We start from the raw sequence: 18,331 nt of genomic DNA on the forward strand, positions 1-18,331 counted from the left end.
GCTTGTCCTTTTTTGCATCTACTAGTCCTCCATAGATGGTATCAGCTTTGTCTAAAGCCATAACTTGGATGGTTGTAATAGGAGTGACAATTTTATGATCTGGTTTCCTGTGCAAGTTTTTTTGGTGTTTATAGTAAGTAATTCTTCATGTCCTTGTTCACAATGCAATTGTAGATGCGCCTACTCGGACATAATCTTTACTGAATTCAGATTTATGTCAGCATAGAAGGGCAGGCCATTTCTATGCATATAAGTAGGGAAAACAGTTAAAAGCACTGGAACATTGAGCATTGTAACACACATGTGTAAAAGTAAATCATGTTAAATGAGGTACCATATGAGGTACTATGTGTCTTTTTCTTCTTTTTTGAACCATCACCCAGTGATTAACTCACTCAGAGTGTAGTGGAGTCTTCTCATTTGGAGGTTTTTAAACAGAGGCTGGATGGCCATCTGTTGGGGATGCTTTGATTCTGGGTTCCTGTATGGCAGGGGATTGAACTGGAGGGCCCTTGTGGTCTCTTCCAACTCTGTGATTCTAGAATAATGAGACTGAACTAGCCACTGATCAGCAAGATTCTTATTATGGAGGTTTAGGGGTGAACCAGGTGGAAATTAGAACCATTGGATTGATTCACTAGGCATGTGCAAAGCTGCTAGCATCTGTTTTAGGCATAGTGATTACTACATTCTTGAGATGCTAATTTAGGTAGTTTTCTGAAGGCTGGTCAGAAAACCAGCCTTCCTTGATGGGAAAAGGAGTCCAGAAAAATGTAGGATGAAACTGAATGAATACTTTTAAGTAAGTTAAGACTTCACTGTAGGTGTGTTAGGCAGGTGCCCTATAAACTTAACATGGTAACACATCTATGATGGTATTGTGAAGCAAGGATATGCAAAGGGGATTACTATAAGCACAAAAACTCTTGCACAAGAACCCAGATCAGAAAGTTTTCATTCCTGTTATGACCATCCAAGGAATGGCTTTAGGCAAAGCTGATGCCATCTGTGGAGGACTAGCAGGTGCAAAAAGGACAAACCCCAGTACTCGGGAATCACAGGCCATTCAATTGCCTTGCTATGAAGTCTAATCCTCAAATTTCCAAATTAACACTGTAAAATGGTTTTGACTTAGAACTGCTTAATTTAGGCTGATCAACACTTATATGTAGAAATAGATTTTTTTTCGGAAATATCATCAAGAAGGCTGCCAACTACAAACACTTGGAGAAAAAAATTGTGGTGATGTTTATCATAAGGGTATTACATTTGTTTTGATATATACGGGCAGATAAGCAAAAGATCAAAAGGGAATATTTGATTACCTGCATGTTAACATTTATGCATTGGCTTTCTTTTTAAAATGAATGTGTTTGGATTCATGTCCTAGATAGAGCCTACTAGTTATATACCTTGGAATGTTTCCTGTTAATACTGTAGCACAATTTGAAAAGAATTAAGAAAATCAAACTGTTCTCAAAATATTTCCCTAGACTGTGCTTGCAGCAATTGTAATGGTGAATCTGAAAGGCATGTTTAAACAGTTTGGAGATATTGTTCATTTCTGGAGGACCAGCAAGATTGAACTGGTGAGTAATTTAATGCAGATCAGAATTCATACTTAATGTTTCTCTCAACAGCTCCTAAGTATGCATTGTTGTTGCACAGAAAAGGTTCCATTGTAAGAGCTTCTACATCCTAGAACTAATATTGTAAAAAGTTTATTAAGAATAGGTCAGAAATATGCAGGAGACTGATTAAGGTATGTAAGACCCCATATGTGTAAGAGAAGTGCTTTCTTCTTCAGAATTGTAAAGCCAAGGAAAGATATATTTGGGTGCCCTGACAGGTCTTCCTGGGCTCTCCTCTTCCATGAAGAACATTTTGCCCAGATAGGAGCAATATGAGGCCATAAACAGGTTTTGCAGGTTTACATTCATTTGTGTCATTTTTAAGAACTTTCTCCTAGGACATTTCTCTCTCCTCCCTTGCCACTGGAATTAGATAATTTCAGAGCTGCCCTAGGGCAAATGGGAGCCAAAGCCTTTCCTACTTGCCTTTTACTACTGGCAGAGCATTTTTAGCTGTGAGACCTCATCCAGAAAACCTTGCAATCACTTCTAGGCATACTGGAGAAGGATCTGGCAAGTGAGTAACACATAAAACTTTCCTATACATCGACCAAAAGCCAGAGCTTGTCTTCTGGCAAACCAAGAATTCCCACACTAACTTGTGTTAAAAAGTCATAGCAAAGAACTGCCTGGAGCCACATTTCTGTTTATCTTTTCTGCTTGTGGATATTTATTAATGTAGGGAAATCCTTCTTTGGGAATGCACAGAGAAAGAGAGAGAGAAACACACATTGTGCTACCTATTAATTTTAATGGATAGCTGAGTATTTGTTCTGTTGCATCAGTGGGGCTTCCATATATGTCCTTGTTTCCTCACAGGTAAGCCTGGCATTAATTTCATTGGTAATCCTAATCAGAGAAGACCCACTGAATCAGTAGGATTTATATGAGTTTTGAATCACCATTGAGTAATTGATTCAGTGGATTTGATCTAACTGGCAATAAACATTGGATTCAGGCCTCTGCTTAAACTCTGCAAATATACATGCTTGGCCTGTATTACAATCTTAGGCCTGTCACTAGAGTTTGTAAATACAAGGGCTTATGCTGACCTATATTTCTTTCTCATCATTTCTTCACTCTACAAATAAATAAATGAGAACATGTAAAAAAAAATAATTTTCTTTTGAGGGTATGACTGTAATGTTGAATGTTTATACTTTACTCATCCAAAGCAGAATTTTCCTGGGGCCAACTGAAAAGCAGAATATTGCTAAATTGATGTTTGTTTTATTTAGGCTATCTGGATTGTAGCTTTTCTAGCCTCTGTTTTTCTGGGACTAGACTACGGTTTGATAACTGCTATTGCTTTTGCAATGATCACCATCGTGTACAGAACACAAAGGTGAGTGTAACATTTAAATATTTATTCTCAGATGAAACTTCATCCCTGTAAGGGCAATGGAAATAAATGTGTCACAAAGAAAACTCCTACAAAAACCAAACATTTGCCTAGCAGTAAAAAGCTCTGAAAGTGCAACTGAATCAAAAATAAAATTATAAAAACAAAAGTAAATGTGAAAATGGAATACTAAACCAGCAGCATTCTTTGCATCAAAGGTCTTTAGATCTTTTAAAACATATCACGTGCATGGCTTTTTTTAATTCAATGCTGAATTTAATTTGTCACGTACATTACCAAGGACTGCAAATTTTGTTAACTCCTCTGTGGAGATTATTAGATGATGAAAAAGGATGAGAGAGATGTGGGACTCTTCCTTCCTTATCAAATGGTTGCTTAGAGGATTATCAGACAACATCCCACAGCATCGCTGTCCTTCTCCCATCAGTGAAGTGGATTGGCCTCATAACTTTTTCTTCATAGGAGTTTCCCATCAACAAAAAGTTACAGGGCCATTCCACTTCACTGCTGGAAGAAGGACAGGATGAGAGTGACACCATGGGATAATCGTTGTCTGATAATCTTCCGGCAATTGCACAGTAAGAATGGGAGCATCCCGCTTCTCTCCCATCCTTTTTCACCATCTGATCTCCTCTGATTTAGTGGACATCATTGCTGATAGTATTATAGCAAGAGATCTGTTGGCTTATTTTTGGCTTCATTCCTATAAAGGGTGGGAAAGTTTTTACTGTAAGCAGGCAATACATAGCAAGAAACTATCATATATTCTCTTAAGCAGTCATACACAAGAAAACACAGACAAAAGCTTTTTAAACAGAATATACAAGGCCAGTTTATGAGTGGTAAAGTGGTCCCAGAGGTTTTGCATTACAGTTGAAGTCATTGCCTAGATCTGACCCTCAAAAAGTAACATAGTTTGAAAACACATATGTAGTTGTTAATATCAGACACCAAAATATGCCCAAAATGAGTAATACGTTTGAAACTGTGACCTACTGGGGCTCATGTAGGCTTACAAATTGAAACACAGTTAAAACATACAAAGGATAAGCATTAAAATGGAATTAAACAACATTTTAAAATAATTGAAAATGTGCAGTTAAAAACAAAATCCTGAGTCTATTGCTAGTTCCAAGTAGAGTAGACTCATTGAATCAGTGGCAGTCACCATTCAATCACTGATTCAGTGGCTTTACTCTATTTTGGATGAACCAACAGGATCCAAGCTGATGCCATTTAAAGAGTAGAATGGTTATATAAAACAGATAGTGCAGCGCTATCTTAAAAGCCCCTTTTACCTGTCAGAATGAAAAATTATTTGCCTACGAATATCTCTCGGAGTGTGGTGGAGTCTCCTTCCTTAGAGGTCTTCAAACAGAGGCTGGACGGCCATCTGTCGGGGATGCTTTGATTGTGATTTCCTGCATGGCAGGGGGTTGGACTGGATGGCCCTTGTGGTCTCTTCCAACTCTACGATTCTATGATTCTATATGAAGAGAAGGGCCACAAAGAGGACATCATTCTAGCCTCCCTGGGCTGAAATTCCAGAGTTTAGGGGCAGCTACTGAGAACGCCCTGCCTCATGTCCCCACCAGTCACCCCTGTCAAAGTGGTACAATTGGGAGAAGGGCCTCTCCTGAAGATTTTAGGATTCAAGCAGGCTCATATGTGACAGTACAATCTGCAAGATAGCTTGGGTCAAAGCCATATAGAGCTATTCCCTCCCATTTAAAGTGACTCCAAATAGATTTTTCCACCAAAGTTGGATTTCAAAATGTGGATGTATGTGCAGCCTGCAGAGGAGAAAGGGGTTGGAAAATGGGGCAAGAACAGTTCAGTGGCTGCCCATAGACAAGCACAGATGCTGACAATGGAAATTTTGGGGTTGTTTATTTGTGAACATTTCCCAGCACTACGTCAGGATCTGTGATGCAGAGCATTTCCTGACTCCTAAGTGGCATTTATTCCTATCCCTATTCTACTCACCATGCAAGTTGTGATTCTCTTGCCATTTGTAATTTCCAGGCTGTTTTGCCCTTCATAGCTGTTCTGTCCTGATTATTTCCTGTAGCCTCTCCTCATCTCATCCTTGTTTCCCTCTCTCATTGCAACTTGCAATTCACTTTCCACCTATGTTACGGGAGTCAGTATTTTTGGATAAATGGCATTTAGCAAAGTAAAATCCTAAAGGGTATTTCTGACAGAGATTGCTTTTGCAGCCTATTAATATGGTGACTATTTTTTACAGTCCAAAATACAGAATTCTTGGGCAGATTCCTGACACAGACATTTACTGTGATGTGGAAGAGTATGAAGAGGTAAGAGGAGATATAAAGAGTTTTAGTACCCACTGAAAAGCATGGAGAATGGTTTTTTTTAATCAAGATGAGGATGAACAGTAGGAAGACTTTGGTTGTAAGGACAGTTATTTCTTATAGGATAGTAAAACGTTCTCTCCTAAGAAATGTTAAGCTCCATTACTGACAGTCCAGCCATACCAGAAGGAGAAGTGAAGGTAAGAATGTTTAGGAAAAGAAGTGGAAGTAGTAGCTAGCAGGGAGAATAACCAGAACCTTGATCCTACCTTTTCCAGCATGCTTCAGGCCTGGTTTTAAAAGTTAACAGAAAGAGGTTGTTAAATCTTGAGATTTTAGAAAAAGCTATGTCACTTTAGGGACTATATTACTGCATACTGTTGCTAAAGATTTCACATTGCTATATGTACACTTGCATACCTTGCAAGAAGAAAACTCACAGCAGGAAACAGCTGGGATTGAATCTTTCTGAAAACAGTGCTAGTGTTTATTTGCTATGAGATTTTTTATATGGTAAAAGCATTGAAAGCTAGAATTTTCCATCTGCTAGTTCTAACACTTTGTAGTAATGTATACGTAGACCCAGACTTGGGTAGCATCCAAAATGCAGGCAGAACTAGAGATTACACAGCAGTTTGTTTGTTGAATTTATAACCCACCTTTCTTCCAAAATGGGATTTATATGCATATTTGGGAGCTAGTACAACCCACATGTATAGAAAATGTTCTTTGGATAAGATATACTTACTCAATTAAAGCAAGGGTTTTTTCTCCCAGCTGTCAAAGGTTCACAAAGTGTGTGGTATATGTGTAGGCTTCTTGTTGAGATGATTTGCTTCCCCGTGTGGAATATAGTAGTATAGTCCCAGCATGGTGGCTTTCTACCATCTCAAAAATAGACCTTTCAAATAATTAGCCTTTGCTGCACTTTCAGCACAGGCTGAAAGATAAATGCTGCTTTGTTGTCAACTATAACAATAATTCTGAAATGATAGATCAGGGTTGTCAGCCCAAAGCCTCCTTTCATCTTTTAGGGGGCCTTGCCTCTATATTTCTTAGCAAGTCCCCCCACTTTGCCCTCTATAACTTTTTCACTTTCAGATCTAAAACAGACTTTACTTTTGCTGCTATGGCCAAACTACTACTACTCCTTCTGGTTTCTTCACCTCTCCCACTATATTTTTCTCCTTTCACATCTAAAACAGACTTTTCTTTTGCTGCTCTAGCCAAATTGTGTCTGTGGTTTCTCTCTCAATAAATGAACATGTTGTGTTCTTTGAATGTGTACATAATGGCAGTGTCAGACATTGAGTGAGTGCATACATGTTTTGTAAAGAAAAATCTCTTCGTGTCTTAGGTGAAAGAATGCCCTGGAATCAAAATTTTCCAAGCAAATGCATCACTCTATTTTGCCAACAGTGAATTATATATCAATGCACTGAAGAAAAAGGTAACAAGAAATACATATTTTCTACCCTTTATACTCTTGAAAAAATCTTTGATGTTGCAATACTATGAATATTTAGCCGAGATAAAATTTTATTAAATGGGACTTTCATCTGAATATACGTGGCTAAGACTCCACTGGAGAACAGTAGCAAGTTTTATTTGGAATAAACTTCTGTGGACTGCAGCCTGCTTTACAAATGCAATGTAGGTGCCTTGTGCCAAATAAAACTACAGAGTCTTAAGATATTTAAATGTGTTTGCTGCAATAGATCATCATGGTTAACCTCAGAGTAAAAATACTTAATACTGAATAGCCAGGCTGCAGAAACAGCTCACATAATGTGCAAAACTGTGACTCTTGAGGCTACAGTTACAGTACATGTTTGACTATCTTCTTCCATCTAAAAAAGTCCTTTACACTCAGCTAGGGTTCTGAGCTACCATTCTCTTCGAAGTGTTCTTTACTTGTGGTGTTTGGGCTTTTTTTTTTTAAGATGGAGGGTATCCAGGTAATTTGTTTCTCCTCCAACAGACTGAAATGGAATAGCCAAGCAATGTCATGTGAGTTTGTGGATCATGTGTTTCATCTTTAACAACTCTGCCACATTAAACCATATTAACAAAGCCTTCTGCTCCTACTACTCTGAGCTGAGAATTAATTCTTGAATCACTTGAATGCAGCACTATTTTCATCCATATGATTGTTTACAAATGTGCTCCATTCCATATATATACAGAATCTAATTTGGCAGACTTGAAAGTTACCTCACTTGTCACTGGAATATGCTGAAGACCTATCACTGATCTGAGCACCAGATTTCAATCTACTGCTTAAGAAGAAACCACATACTCTGTTGGTTCAGCCAATACTTCTGTAGCTTTCATGGTTTGATTATTTTTCAAGTGTTGTACTTTTTTAAAAAATCAAGCAAAACTTCTGATTTCTAGTATCTCCAAATCTCCATTTTTCTGCCCTAAATCACAGTTCCATTCATCAAGGAAACTAATTTTTCTTAACCCTCAGCACTGACATTTTAGAAGCCAAACAAAAGCTGCTACCATATTGCAGAATTAATGCAGTTTGACACTGCTTTAATTGTCATGGCTCTATCCTGTAGAATTCTGGGATTCGTAGTTTGTTGTGCCACCAGAGTTCTCTGACAGAGAAGGTTAAATATCTCAGAAAACTTCAAATCCCAGAATTCATTGAGCTATGGCAGTTAAAAGGGTGACAAACTGCATTAATTCATATATGCAGCCACAGAGTCTTAAAGATTAGAAAATGTATAATGGCAGAAGCTTTCTCAGACCAAGGTTGCAGCTCAGTTACTCCATTGCAAGATGACACTTATCTGAGTTTGCGTTTCTTTCTGTGGTAGACTGGCATTGATCCCTGTGCCATATTGACAGCAAGGAAAAAAGCACAGAAAAGACATGCCAAGGAATTAAAGCACCTGCATGACCATAAGAAGAAAGCAGTCTTGAAGATGGTAAGCATAACAAGTATAGACCACTGCAGATTTTGGCTCCTTATAAACTAAGATTGAAAGATTGCGAATGAACCTTAATAATACATTCTCTCTCCTGCAACCATTTTTGAGCATTAATTTCTCCACCACCACCATCCAGACACACAAACACATGCATAAACAGATACATTTAACTGCATTCTACAGGAATGTGAGCTCTCTGTGCTCCTTGTTAAACAAGATTTTTATGTACCTGGTTTGAAACAGAAATCTGAGTATTAACTAAGGTTCAGGTCAGTCTCAATGTTTCCTTTTATTGCTGCTAAAGAAGGAGAAGGGAATTCATTCAAGAGAGGATGGTGGAAACTTATGTTCCTGATGCTAGGTTCCAGTTTCATTTTCGGTTATTAAAGCAGTGTTTCTTAAACAAAGGGAGCTTGAATGAGCTTCAGGAGTTCTATGAACTGAGCACAAAACCACTGTCTTAGGGGTAGTTGTCAATCATCCTGTGTGCTTTCATGATTGGCTAACCTCATATTGTCTTTTCTTTGTGATATATTTAGAGATGTAGTTGAATTTATTTATTTATTTATTGGATTAATATCCTGCCTTTCTGCTAAAATGGGATCCAAGGCAGCTTTAGATGTGTGTATCTAAAACACATATTTATGTATGTGTTTAATGCAGATGAGACTATTTGACAGAGATTTTTTCCTTTTCTAAAAAGAGAGAAATTGAATTTGTAGCCTGTGAGCAGTCATTTGCTTTGATATAATTCCTGTACTGCAGCCATTTATAGCTATGATTTCAATCCCAGGGCTCCAGGGTTGACTCAGCCTAGCATTCTTCCATAGGTTGCTAAAATGAGTATCCAGCTTGTTGGGGGCAATTAGCTTACACAATGTAAACCGTGTAGGAGAGCTTAAGTGCACTGATAAGCAGCATAGAAATTTACATGCTATTGCTTGCTGTTACTTAGTTGCAACCATTGTGAATTTTGTTACCATGCAGAAATGCGTTAGATGAACACACATTAAGTTCTGCAGTGGAGCTCATGGTTAGTTTCCACTCCCCCCAGGGGAACAAAGCCCTGTTAAATCAAAAACTTTGCCATTACTATTCCAATTCCAAGCTTACAAAAATAAGCTTTCTCTGTTGAAAGAGGTATCCAAAAATAAATCACAAGTGCAGTGTAATACATTCTTGATGCAGATTTTTGGAAACAAGTTATACAAAAGTTTATTTTGGAGTAAGGATTTTCTTGGAGCTGATTCAGACAACTCTTGTTGAGATGAGAAGAGATATCATGGTCATTTATTATGAAAATGGTCGTGTAAAAAAGATGGCAGGTTTCTACATCATAAATTGACACTTTGCAAATTGAGATAATAGTTTTACTACATGGAGGACCCAAGACCCAAGATTGTATGGTTCTTTTAGCTTGGAATCATCAAACAACAGGTCCGTATTGGGGAAAAAAGCAGATGAGGGGAGTCAGTTGCAATTCCATGCTCACCTACATGGTAGTAATCCCTATTAAAAGCTAATAAGACATACTGCTGAGTACACAAGGCTAGGATTATGTTGTAAAGCTGGTTGTTATTCTTTGTTGCATACCAATGAGAAAGTGTCAATGTGAAAAATCGCCTGGTAGATATTTGTATAAGTGGGGTGGTCAGAATCTGCATATCAGACAAGCGTATATGCCCCAGAAGAAAGCCTGTACTTGAGCCTGATGTTTGTTTATCCTGTGTTAAAGACTAATGACAGGGACAACAGTGTGAAACATGAAGTGATGAATGATGAACTATCCCTCAATGGAAAATTCTCAGTGGCAGAAGCTGCTACACAGGAATCCTCTCCCGATGAACTTGAACGCTTTATGAAGCCAGTGACCAGCATTCACTCAGTCATTTTGGATTTTTCACCTGTGAACTTTGTGGATTCTGTTGGAGTCAAAGCCCTCAAATCAGTATGTAGTATCCATTTTCATTGCTGTATGCCAACTCTTTTGATACCTTCTTGCTAAATTGAAAACACCTATTAAAGACAAAGGCTGGTGTCCTGTATTGTAGTTATGGATTTGTAACCTAGAGTTATGGATTCATAACAGCTAATTATTTGGGATTACTACATATTCGGAATCGTGGCACTGTGGCTGCAATCATAAATGCCTGCCCCCCCCCCCTTTAACAGCCAGCAGCTGGGTTGAGCATGGAAGTCTGTTCAACTGACATTTGGTGCAGGGAAGATGACCTTTCCAGTCCCCTCTCACCAGTGAGTGTGACTGCAACATTTAGAAGCAAAACCCTGTCACAATTCCTCATCTTAGCCTTGCTCACTGGCGGGAATGAACTAGAAACATCATTCTGCAGTACCTGACGGCTAGCTGAACAGATCTTCATTGCTTGATGTGGCTGCTGACTGTTAAGGAATGTTTGGAGTGTTGTGCCAGGAGACATTGCTTGGTTATGCATTTTTTATCTAAGTAAGTGATGTAGGATCTTGGCAAATAGCTAAGTAACAGATTGAAGGACCCAAGCCAATAGGTAGTTCTCTTCCATATCTCCCATTCGTTTTCACATTGTTAGCACAGGATGTTGTGTGTCATTAGACTTTTAAATACTATAGCTTTCTATTTGGTAAACCCCAGTATTTCCCACATAACTGCTCATATTTAAAGAATAATGTACCTTCCAACAAAGCTCTGTATTTTGTATTGTTAACAATGAGAAACAAGAATATTAACCGCAAGCTCACTTCTGAACTGTTATAGATCATAAAAGAATATGAAGAAATTGGTGTTTCAGTATATATAACTGGCTGCAATGGTAAGTTCTTTTTAGTGTGAGGAGGGGAATATGGGTTGAACTCATTAGTGATGGATTTGTCACAAACATGGGCTTTCTAGATCAGTCTTCACCAATTTGGTGTCTTCTGGATGTTTTGGACTGCAGCTTCCATCAGCCCTATCTAGTATGGTGGATAGTGAAAGATCATGGATGACCAAAACATTCAGAGGATGCCATTTTTGGGAAGGCTTCTGACTATGAAGTGTATGAATGAGGCAGAGACGTGACCACACTGGAAAATGTATGAGATACAACACAAAACTTACTAGAAGATTTGAAAATTCATGTATTTAAAACAGTTAAGCTGGTTCTTTTCTTCCATAGTGTAGTCTTGTCAGACTGGCAGCAGCTCCCTAAGGCAGGTTTTTCCTCCATGACCTGATTTTTTTTTTTAACAGAGATGTCCTGTGTTAGGAAAGAAGCTGAGACCTTGTAGATGCACAAAGCCTGTTCTGTCATTAAGTTGTGTCCCTTGAATGGTTAAGCAATGCCATGTAGCACACCGTATCCCTGCCCTATCCTTCCTTCCTTCCTAGCTGCTCTGCAGGTGAAGTGATTGTAGCACTGGCAAATTCAGGAGGAACAAGCAATCTGACATCCTCCAGAAGCTATGGGCTACAGTTCACGTACTCCCCAGACAGTGTTATCAACAGTCACAGCTTCTGGGGGCTTCATTTAAAGATATCTGGAGGGCTAGACGTAAGCATAAAACAAAGTGCTAATATACACATGTCCATAAATTCTGGCAGTGGGGAACATTGAAGTAATGTCTTGAAGCTACATGCAATATGAGATTGATTCTTCAATTTTGCCTATGTTGTATTTTAACAATTCGATCATTTATTTACCATACCTCTTTCTTCATATCATCAAATAGCTGAAACAATGAGAGGGCGTGTTTGCTTTGTTTTTGTAACTTGCTGATGAACAGTCTTTGTGGCTTGTGAGGCTTTTCATCCATTTTAATCAAGCTACTTTTGAAAGATGAGGTTGCTGGCAAGAGTGTCCAGAGGATCTTTCTGAACTGCAGACTTCTTCAGTAACTTAAACCTGGGTTGTGCTATACTGATGTGCACACCATACAGGTTATTCAAGTATACAGTCGGCCCTCCTTACTCACAGATTTTTTATCCATGGATTCAAGCATCCACGGCTTGAAAATATTCCAAAATATAAATTCCAAAAAGCAAAGTTTGATTTTTCCATTTGATATAAAGGACACCATTTTGCTATGCCATTATATTTAATGGAACTTCAGCATCCACGGATTTTGTTATTCACAGAGGATCCTGGAACCAAACCCCAGCAGATAACAAGGTCCCACTACTTATTTACCATAAATTGCTTCTACATGCTCTTCCAAACTTTCAGTGAGGTTTATAGGGCTTGGGATGCAGAACCTGAAGTAATTCTGCAAGGAAGATTAACATAACGGAAGAGAGTGGTTTCATGTTTGAGTGAAGACCCATACAAACACATCTTTACAACACAGTAGGATTGGAAATACTTTGAAATATGAGCTTACATTATTGACTTGGATTCAATATGCTGTGTATGAAGAGAAGTTTTCAATATTCTTCCAGGTTGCAATCTACTATGCCATTTCAGAATTCTTTCTGGAAGAATTCTGCTACTCTCTGAAAGGGTTTTAATAGAGTATGAAAGATGAGTGAGGAATGAACAGCTTCGTTGTTTGTCTTCAATTTGTTTCTGACTTAGGACGACCCATATCATGGGGCTTTCTTGGCAAGATTTGTTCAGAGCTGGTTGTCTTCCTCTGAGGCTGAGAGAGTGTGATGTGACCAAGGTCACCTAGTGGGTTAGATCTGCCCAAACAAGTGGGAGTTTGGCACCACACCATCTTGCAAACAGAAGCAAACAGTCCAGTGTTATGTAGTATTTTGAGCATTGGACTAGGACTCCAGGAGACCAGGGTTCAAATCTCCATTTGCCCATGAAAACTGACTGACATTGGATAAGTCACACACACTCAACCTCAGAGGATCACAGTGGAAAAAACGTTTTGAACAAATTTTGCAAAGATAGAAACCCGTACTTTTAGGTTCTCCATAAGTCAAACTTCAAGGCACACAACAACAAAGCCCAGGTTCTATGGGGAACAATGTACTGACTTACAGAATAACAATAACATTTACATTTCTATACTGCTTAATAGTGAATTTAGCACTCTGTAATTGGTTTACAATCTGTAAACCAATTGCCTTCCAAAAGCTGGGTACTCATTTTACCAACCTACAAAAGGCTGAGTCAATCTTGGAGCCCTGCAGGATCAAACTCTCAATGTTGTGGCTGCAGTACTGGCATTTAGCTACTGTGCCACCATGGGTCCAGAATTTAAGATTGTTGGAGGGTAGCAGAGGCTCTTCACCAGGCTACTTCAGCCTACCTTCTGGGTTCCATGAGGCCGTGGCTGGTGGTGCAATGGTTCTCATGACTGATGAGCACATCCTCATAGCCACTCAGTGATCAGGAGGACAGGAATCCCTTAGACACTATCTGCTGCAGTTCTGCAGCTGGGAGAAAGGACAAACTGTTGCCCTTACAGATCTGCAACATACTTGCAGGGAGGCAACTACTCCCATGGGAACTGGTGAATTTAAGACCTGAATGTGGAATGCCTTCTCCTGCAATGACTGAAAATCCCATGAATCTGGCATGGCAAGAGGTTTGTCAGTGTGTGCCTGGAATCCTATTGATTAGCCCCAACAAGAGTAGACCCATTCAATCAGTTGCTGAATTGTGAGTCAACACATAAGTAAATCCACTTGCTTCAGTGGATTTATTCTAGTTGGGACTAACAATTGGATTTAGGCCTGTTTCACCAATAGGGTAACTATGAACACACACCCGGAATCATTTATCAGTGTGCAGTAGCTTGGCCTGCAATAAACACAGCAAACACAGTGAAAGGTAATGGTGATCAGCTGTTCAGAAAGAAGGATAGGTTTTATTAGGTGCTGTGCAAATAACATCTATTTACATGCATGGTTCCTACCTCAGATATGTGGTCGTAACCTTCTGCATATATATAATCCTTAGTTGGACAAAGGCAAGTGAACACAACTATTGCAGTGTAGATTTTGTACTGTCGGCTGTATTCTGATGCAAATTTTTCCTTTTGTTTCTCATCCAGGATCAGTTCTGGAAAACCTTACTAAACTGCACTTCTTTGACAAAGCTTCCCTAAAAGACTTGCTCTTCCCCAGTATCCATGATGCTGTACTCACCAGCCAGCTGAAAGGCGCCACTGCCTACAGCTACCTTTAGACTCTGTCATTTGTACTCCTACTTCATAAATTGTATGGAGATGCATCCATTGACTTCTGAGGGCTTCTCTTATTTGCACAGATTGTACAGAGCTACTTTTACGGGTATCTGACACAGTAGTGGAGCAGCTTGCATTCTGCCAGAACACTGTCTGAGGAATTGGAGGCCTTATAATTTCAAAACGTGCTTTTTAATGAATTCAGGTGGCGCCTGAACCGATGTGCAAGTGTTTTAATAGAATTGAAGAAGCATGTATTTCCCTGCAAGTATCCAAAAACATTTTGGACTTTTTCTCTTTTTGTTCAAAAATGTGCCAGCAGATGCACTATGTTTATAAAAATGTAGCACAATATATTACTGGAAAGAGTAAAGCCAGGTGGTTCTAGACTGATCCCTCCTCTTTTCCTTAACAATATATCCAAATGCCTGTTGGGAACAGCAGATATTTGGAAACTCTGTACCAACTACTGATTGATTGCACTGTATAGGTAACTTAAAGCATATCTGACCTGATCTTTTCCCATAGTGTTGAACTGCAGGTCCCATAATTCCTCAGACAATTGCTTGGGGTATTCTGGGAGCTGATATCCAATACCAAGATGGGATAGGTTGTCTTAAAGGATTTCAAACTAGCTTGCAAAGGTTTGTGTCACATGGCTTATAATGGCTTTTAGAAACATATTTTTGCAGCTAGATTATTTGCACAGAAGTCCCAAGGCTATTTTCTGCTGAATACTAAGAGGAGTGTGCTATTTTGTGTATTTCATATCTGAACTGAATTATGAGCCCATTTGCTTGAGAATTCATTTTTCTTTTATCATTTGTAATACAACAACAAAAGAGCATTCCCACGTACAGCAAGTTACTCCATCTACCAAATGAATTTCTAGCTAGTTAGGCGTGAGCAAAAGGAAGCACCGGCTGACGAACCCTCCACCCACACTAGCAGGCAGGAGAGCACATTTTAAAGACGCAACTGGCTGTAAGTAGCCTCTGTAAAATGGAGAAACTTTACAGAATTTTATTTATTGTATTTCATATGCGGTGAAAGTTTTACAGGGTCATTAAAATATTCTCAAAAATGAATGCTATGGGCAAGATCTACCAGTAACATTGGCAGAGCATAAAACAGAATGCATGAAACTCAACATTGGGCTTCTAACATTATATGCTCTGTGTGTTATGCTGAGGGTCCAGGAGGGAAGAGCCGTCCCATTTCCCTGGTTCCTCAACTACAGGTCAGGCACCTCCCTATATCGCCTTGGAGGTTCTTTGTCTGTGGGGGTGGACTATAATGCCCTCAAGCTGCATTGGGCTGAGGAAGGGGGAGCATTGGACAAGGAGGTGGTGGATATCTCCCTGCGCAACATCCATCAAGGTATTTTCACCAGTGTAAGAGAGGATTGTATGGTTGTGTGTCACCAATAGGATCCTGGTTTACGTCACTTAAAGAAATCCCTTTCTGAGCAGAGTCATCAAAAGTAGTGTGGAAGTGGCAAAAATATACCCAAACAAAACACTACTGTTCCTTGTTTGCCACTTCCTGCATTTTTAGCATGCCCCTAAGGCAAAGGTCATGTTAGCAAGAGCACATCTGGATGGGCAATGCATGTTAAGAGGCCTGCATCCTTTGAAACTGGGCCATGATCTTGCATTGCACTGGTAGGTTGTGAAGTTCTGCTTGGTAGTCACATCTCACCCCCATCCTCAACATACATAACCTGCCTGTTTTCTGGTTTGTTGTGCCCCCCCCGCCCCCCCGTGGTCATTCACTGGCAGGGAAGGATGAGGGACCGTCAGCCAGTTGCAGGAAGATGATGTCACCTGGTTCCTTTGTTCTTCCTGTGGCTGGCTGATCCTCTTCTCCTGACCACTGAATGGTTTAGGAAGGGGATGCTCAGACTCTAAACAGGAATGTCACTTAGAAAAGGAATTGCAGCATGAAGGTGGTGAATTATTTCTATGTCACTGACATGGTTGGCATAACCATGGTTGTGATCAAGCTGAAGTGTAGTATTTTCAGTGCTTTGAATGAGGAATTTGGGCATGACTTTAAATGTCTCCAACTGAAAGGATCAGTGGATTATAATCTTGCCAAATGCTAGAGTACTAGTATTATACTAGCCTTCCTATGGCACCTCCATCCCCTAAATGCAAACCAGATTTTTAAAAATGTTTGTATACCAAAAATCCCTCTAACCTATGGTCCCCTTGGAAAGGATGCAGTACTATCATAATGGAGTCTTTGATTGTTACATTAAAAAGTGTTTTTAGTACCTTCTTAAAGAGAGCAATTTTTTCAAGGTATAAAATGTTAATGCTGATCCCTGAAAGCAAAAACTGGGCTTAATTTAATTTACATTTGTACTGATGCTGCTTGGCTTTGTTGTATAGAAGTGGAAAGAGGAAGTATTTTCCCATTTTATATTTGAGAGGACTACACTTTTGCAAAAGATAGGAATTTCTCGGCCTTTCTAGAACACATTGTGTGCACATGTGGTCAGGTGATGTTTTGATACATTTTGTAAACTGGGGTTTGACTGCCCTTTTGTGTCTGTATACATTTTGCCTACCTGCTTACAGTGCTTTTGTTCCTTTTTATACACAAATATTTCTGTTGTGTATTGTTAAAAGTGTACAAATCCAAAATTAAAAGCCATTCAGAATTACTGTATCTTGACTTCTTCAAATGATTGTCTTGTAATGTTTCAATTTGTTACCTTTTATCCCCTTATGTCTATCACTAACACCGTTCCCATACTGCTAACACTTCTAACCCTGACGATTCTACACTGTATATGCTTCTGCATAAATCTTGACAATCTGACTAAGAACACGGTCCTTTTTCACACACAGGAAAGCACACAAGAATCATAGAAAATTGAGACTCTTAGATTTGGAAAAGGCCTCATTGGCCATTGAGTCAAGATAGCCACAGGGGATCCCTTAGTTCTTACAGCTAATAAACTCCTAATGTGCTTTCAGGTTCTCCCCTCCTGTAATGTCAAACCAGTAGCCATGGTCCTACCTTCGGGCAGTAGAGAACAAGCCTACTCCCTCTTCCGACAGCCCTTGACAGAAAGTTGCAATCATGTCTGCTCTCAGTCTTCTCTTCACCAAGCTGAACATGCCCAGCTCCTTCAACCTTCCCTCATGTTGTTCTCCTTACCTCTTAGCTAAATGCTTGCACATCTCTCTCTTCACAGGCCACAGGGAGCTGTTCTGTAGCCTTTTGTGCGGTCCAAAAACCTTCCCATGACATAGTGGCTCTATTCACATGTGGGGAGGAAGGGGGCAGCAATTCAGATGTGGCTGCTCTAATCTCTCAGGGGGAAGAATTCAGGTGCACTCCAACTGGGTGTGCACCTGCCTTTCCTCCTCTCTTGAGCTGAGACCAACAAGCTCTTCATCATTTCATTTGTCTCTCTGCTCCCTCCTCTTCCCAGCTGTGAGCAAAGATCCCATCTAGGGGTTGACAGCTGCCAGGACAGGGAGAAGACATAGAACATTTATGTTTCACTCCTTAACTTAATAGAATGAAGCTAAAGAATGTGAAACTACCTCTTGTAAACATGATAGATTAGGAACCTGCCAGACTTTTCCTTTGTGAGATCCAGTCTACAGAATATGGCTGAAACTTGTTTTGACAGTTGGAATGAAGTACAGAAAATCCCTGTGAAATATCAGCTCAGTACTTTCCTTCAAGAATAGGTAATTCAATTTTGTACCCCTGATAACTTCACTTGTTCCTTGATAAATACACTAGCTGCCTGGTCAGTATTCCCAAAAGGCTGTATTTTGAGATGGTACAAAAACAATCATAACCAGTTCTATTTAATCACAGAAATGTTGGCCAAAATTCTGTATCAAGTACTTAAGTATATTTAATTATAACCTTTCAAACCCACCTCCTATTCCCCCCCCCCCCAAAAAAAAATAACTTGACTGAAATGTAATTCACCCA

General features: G+C 39.5%; 1 protein-coding gene across 5 annotated transcripts in view; it reads left to right on the plus strand.

The window, feature by feature from the left end:
* Positions 1-17,041, plus strand: part of SLC26A5 (solute carrier family 26 member 5) — a 46,137-nt gene extending 29,096 nt beyond the window's left edge. For 4 of the 5 annotated variants that reach the window (XM_042467251.1, XM_042467252.1, XM_042467256.1 and 1 more), the window contains 8 exons: positions 1,494-1,589; positions 2,870-2,976; positions 5,243-5,312; positions 6,667-6,759; positions 8,138-8,248; positions 9,987-10,199; positions 11,004-11,058; positions 14,234-17,041. In XM_042467251.1, the coding sequence (XP_042323185.1) occupies positions 1,494-1,589; positions 2,870-2,976; positions 5,243-5,312; positions 6,667-6,759; positions 8,138-8,248; positions 9,987-10,199; positions 11,004-11,058; positions 14,234-14,367 (879 nt within the window). In that variant the 3' untranslated portion in view covers positions 14,368-17,041. The remainder of the gene's footprint in view (positions 1-1,493; positions 1,590-2,869; positions 2,977-5,242; positions 5,313-6,666; positions 6,760-8,137; positions 8,249-9,986; positions 10,200-11,003; positions 11,059-14,233) is intronic. The other variant, XM_042467254.1, reaches the window with a different exon arrangement.
* Positions 17,042-18,331: the final 1,290 nt, after the last annotated feature.

The sequence above is a fragment of the Sceloporus undulatus genome, chromosome 5 (genome assembly GCF_019175285.1).
Source record: "Sceloporus undulatus isolate JIND9_A2432 ecotype Alabama chromosome 5, SceUnd_v1.1, whole genome shotgun sequence".
Classification (NCBI taxonomy): Eukaryota; Metazoa; Chordata; class Lepidosauria; order Squamata; family Phrynosomatidae; genus Sceloporus; species Sceloporus undulatus.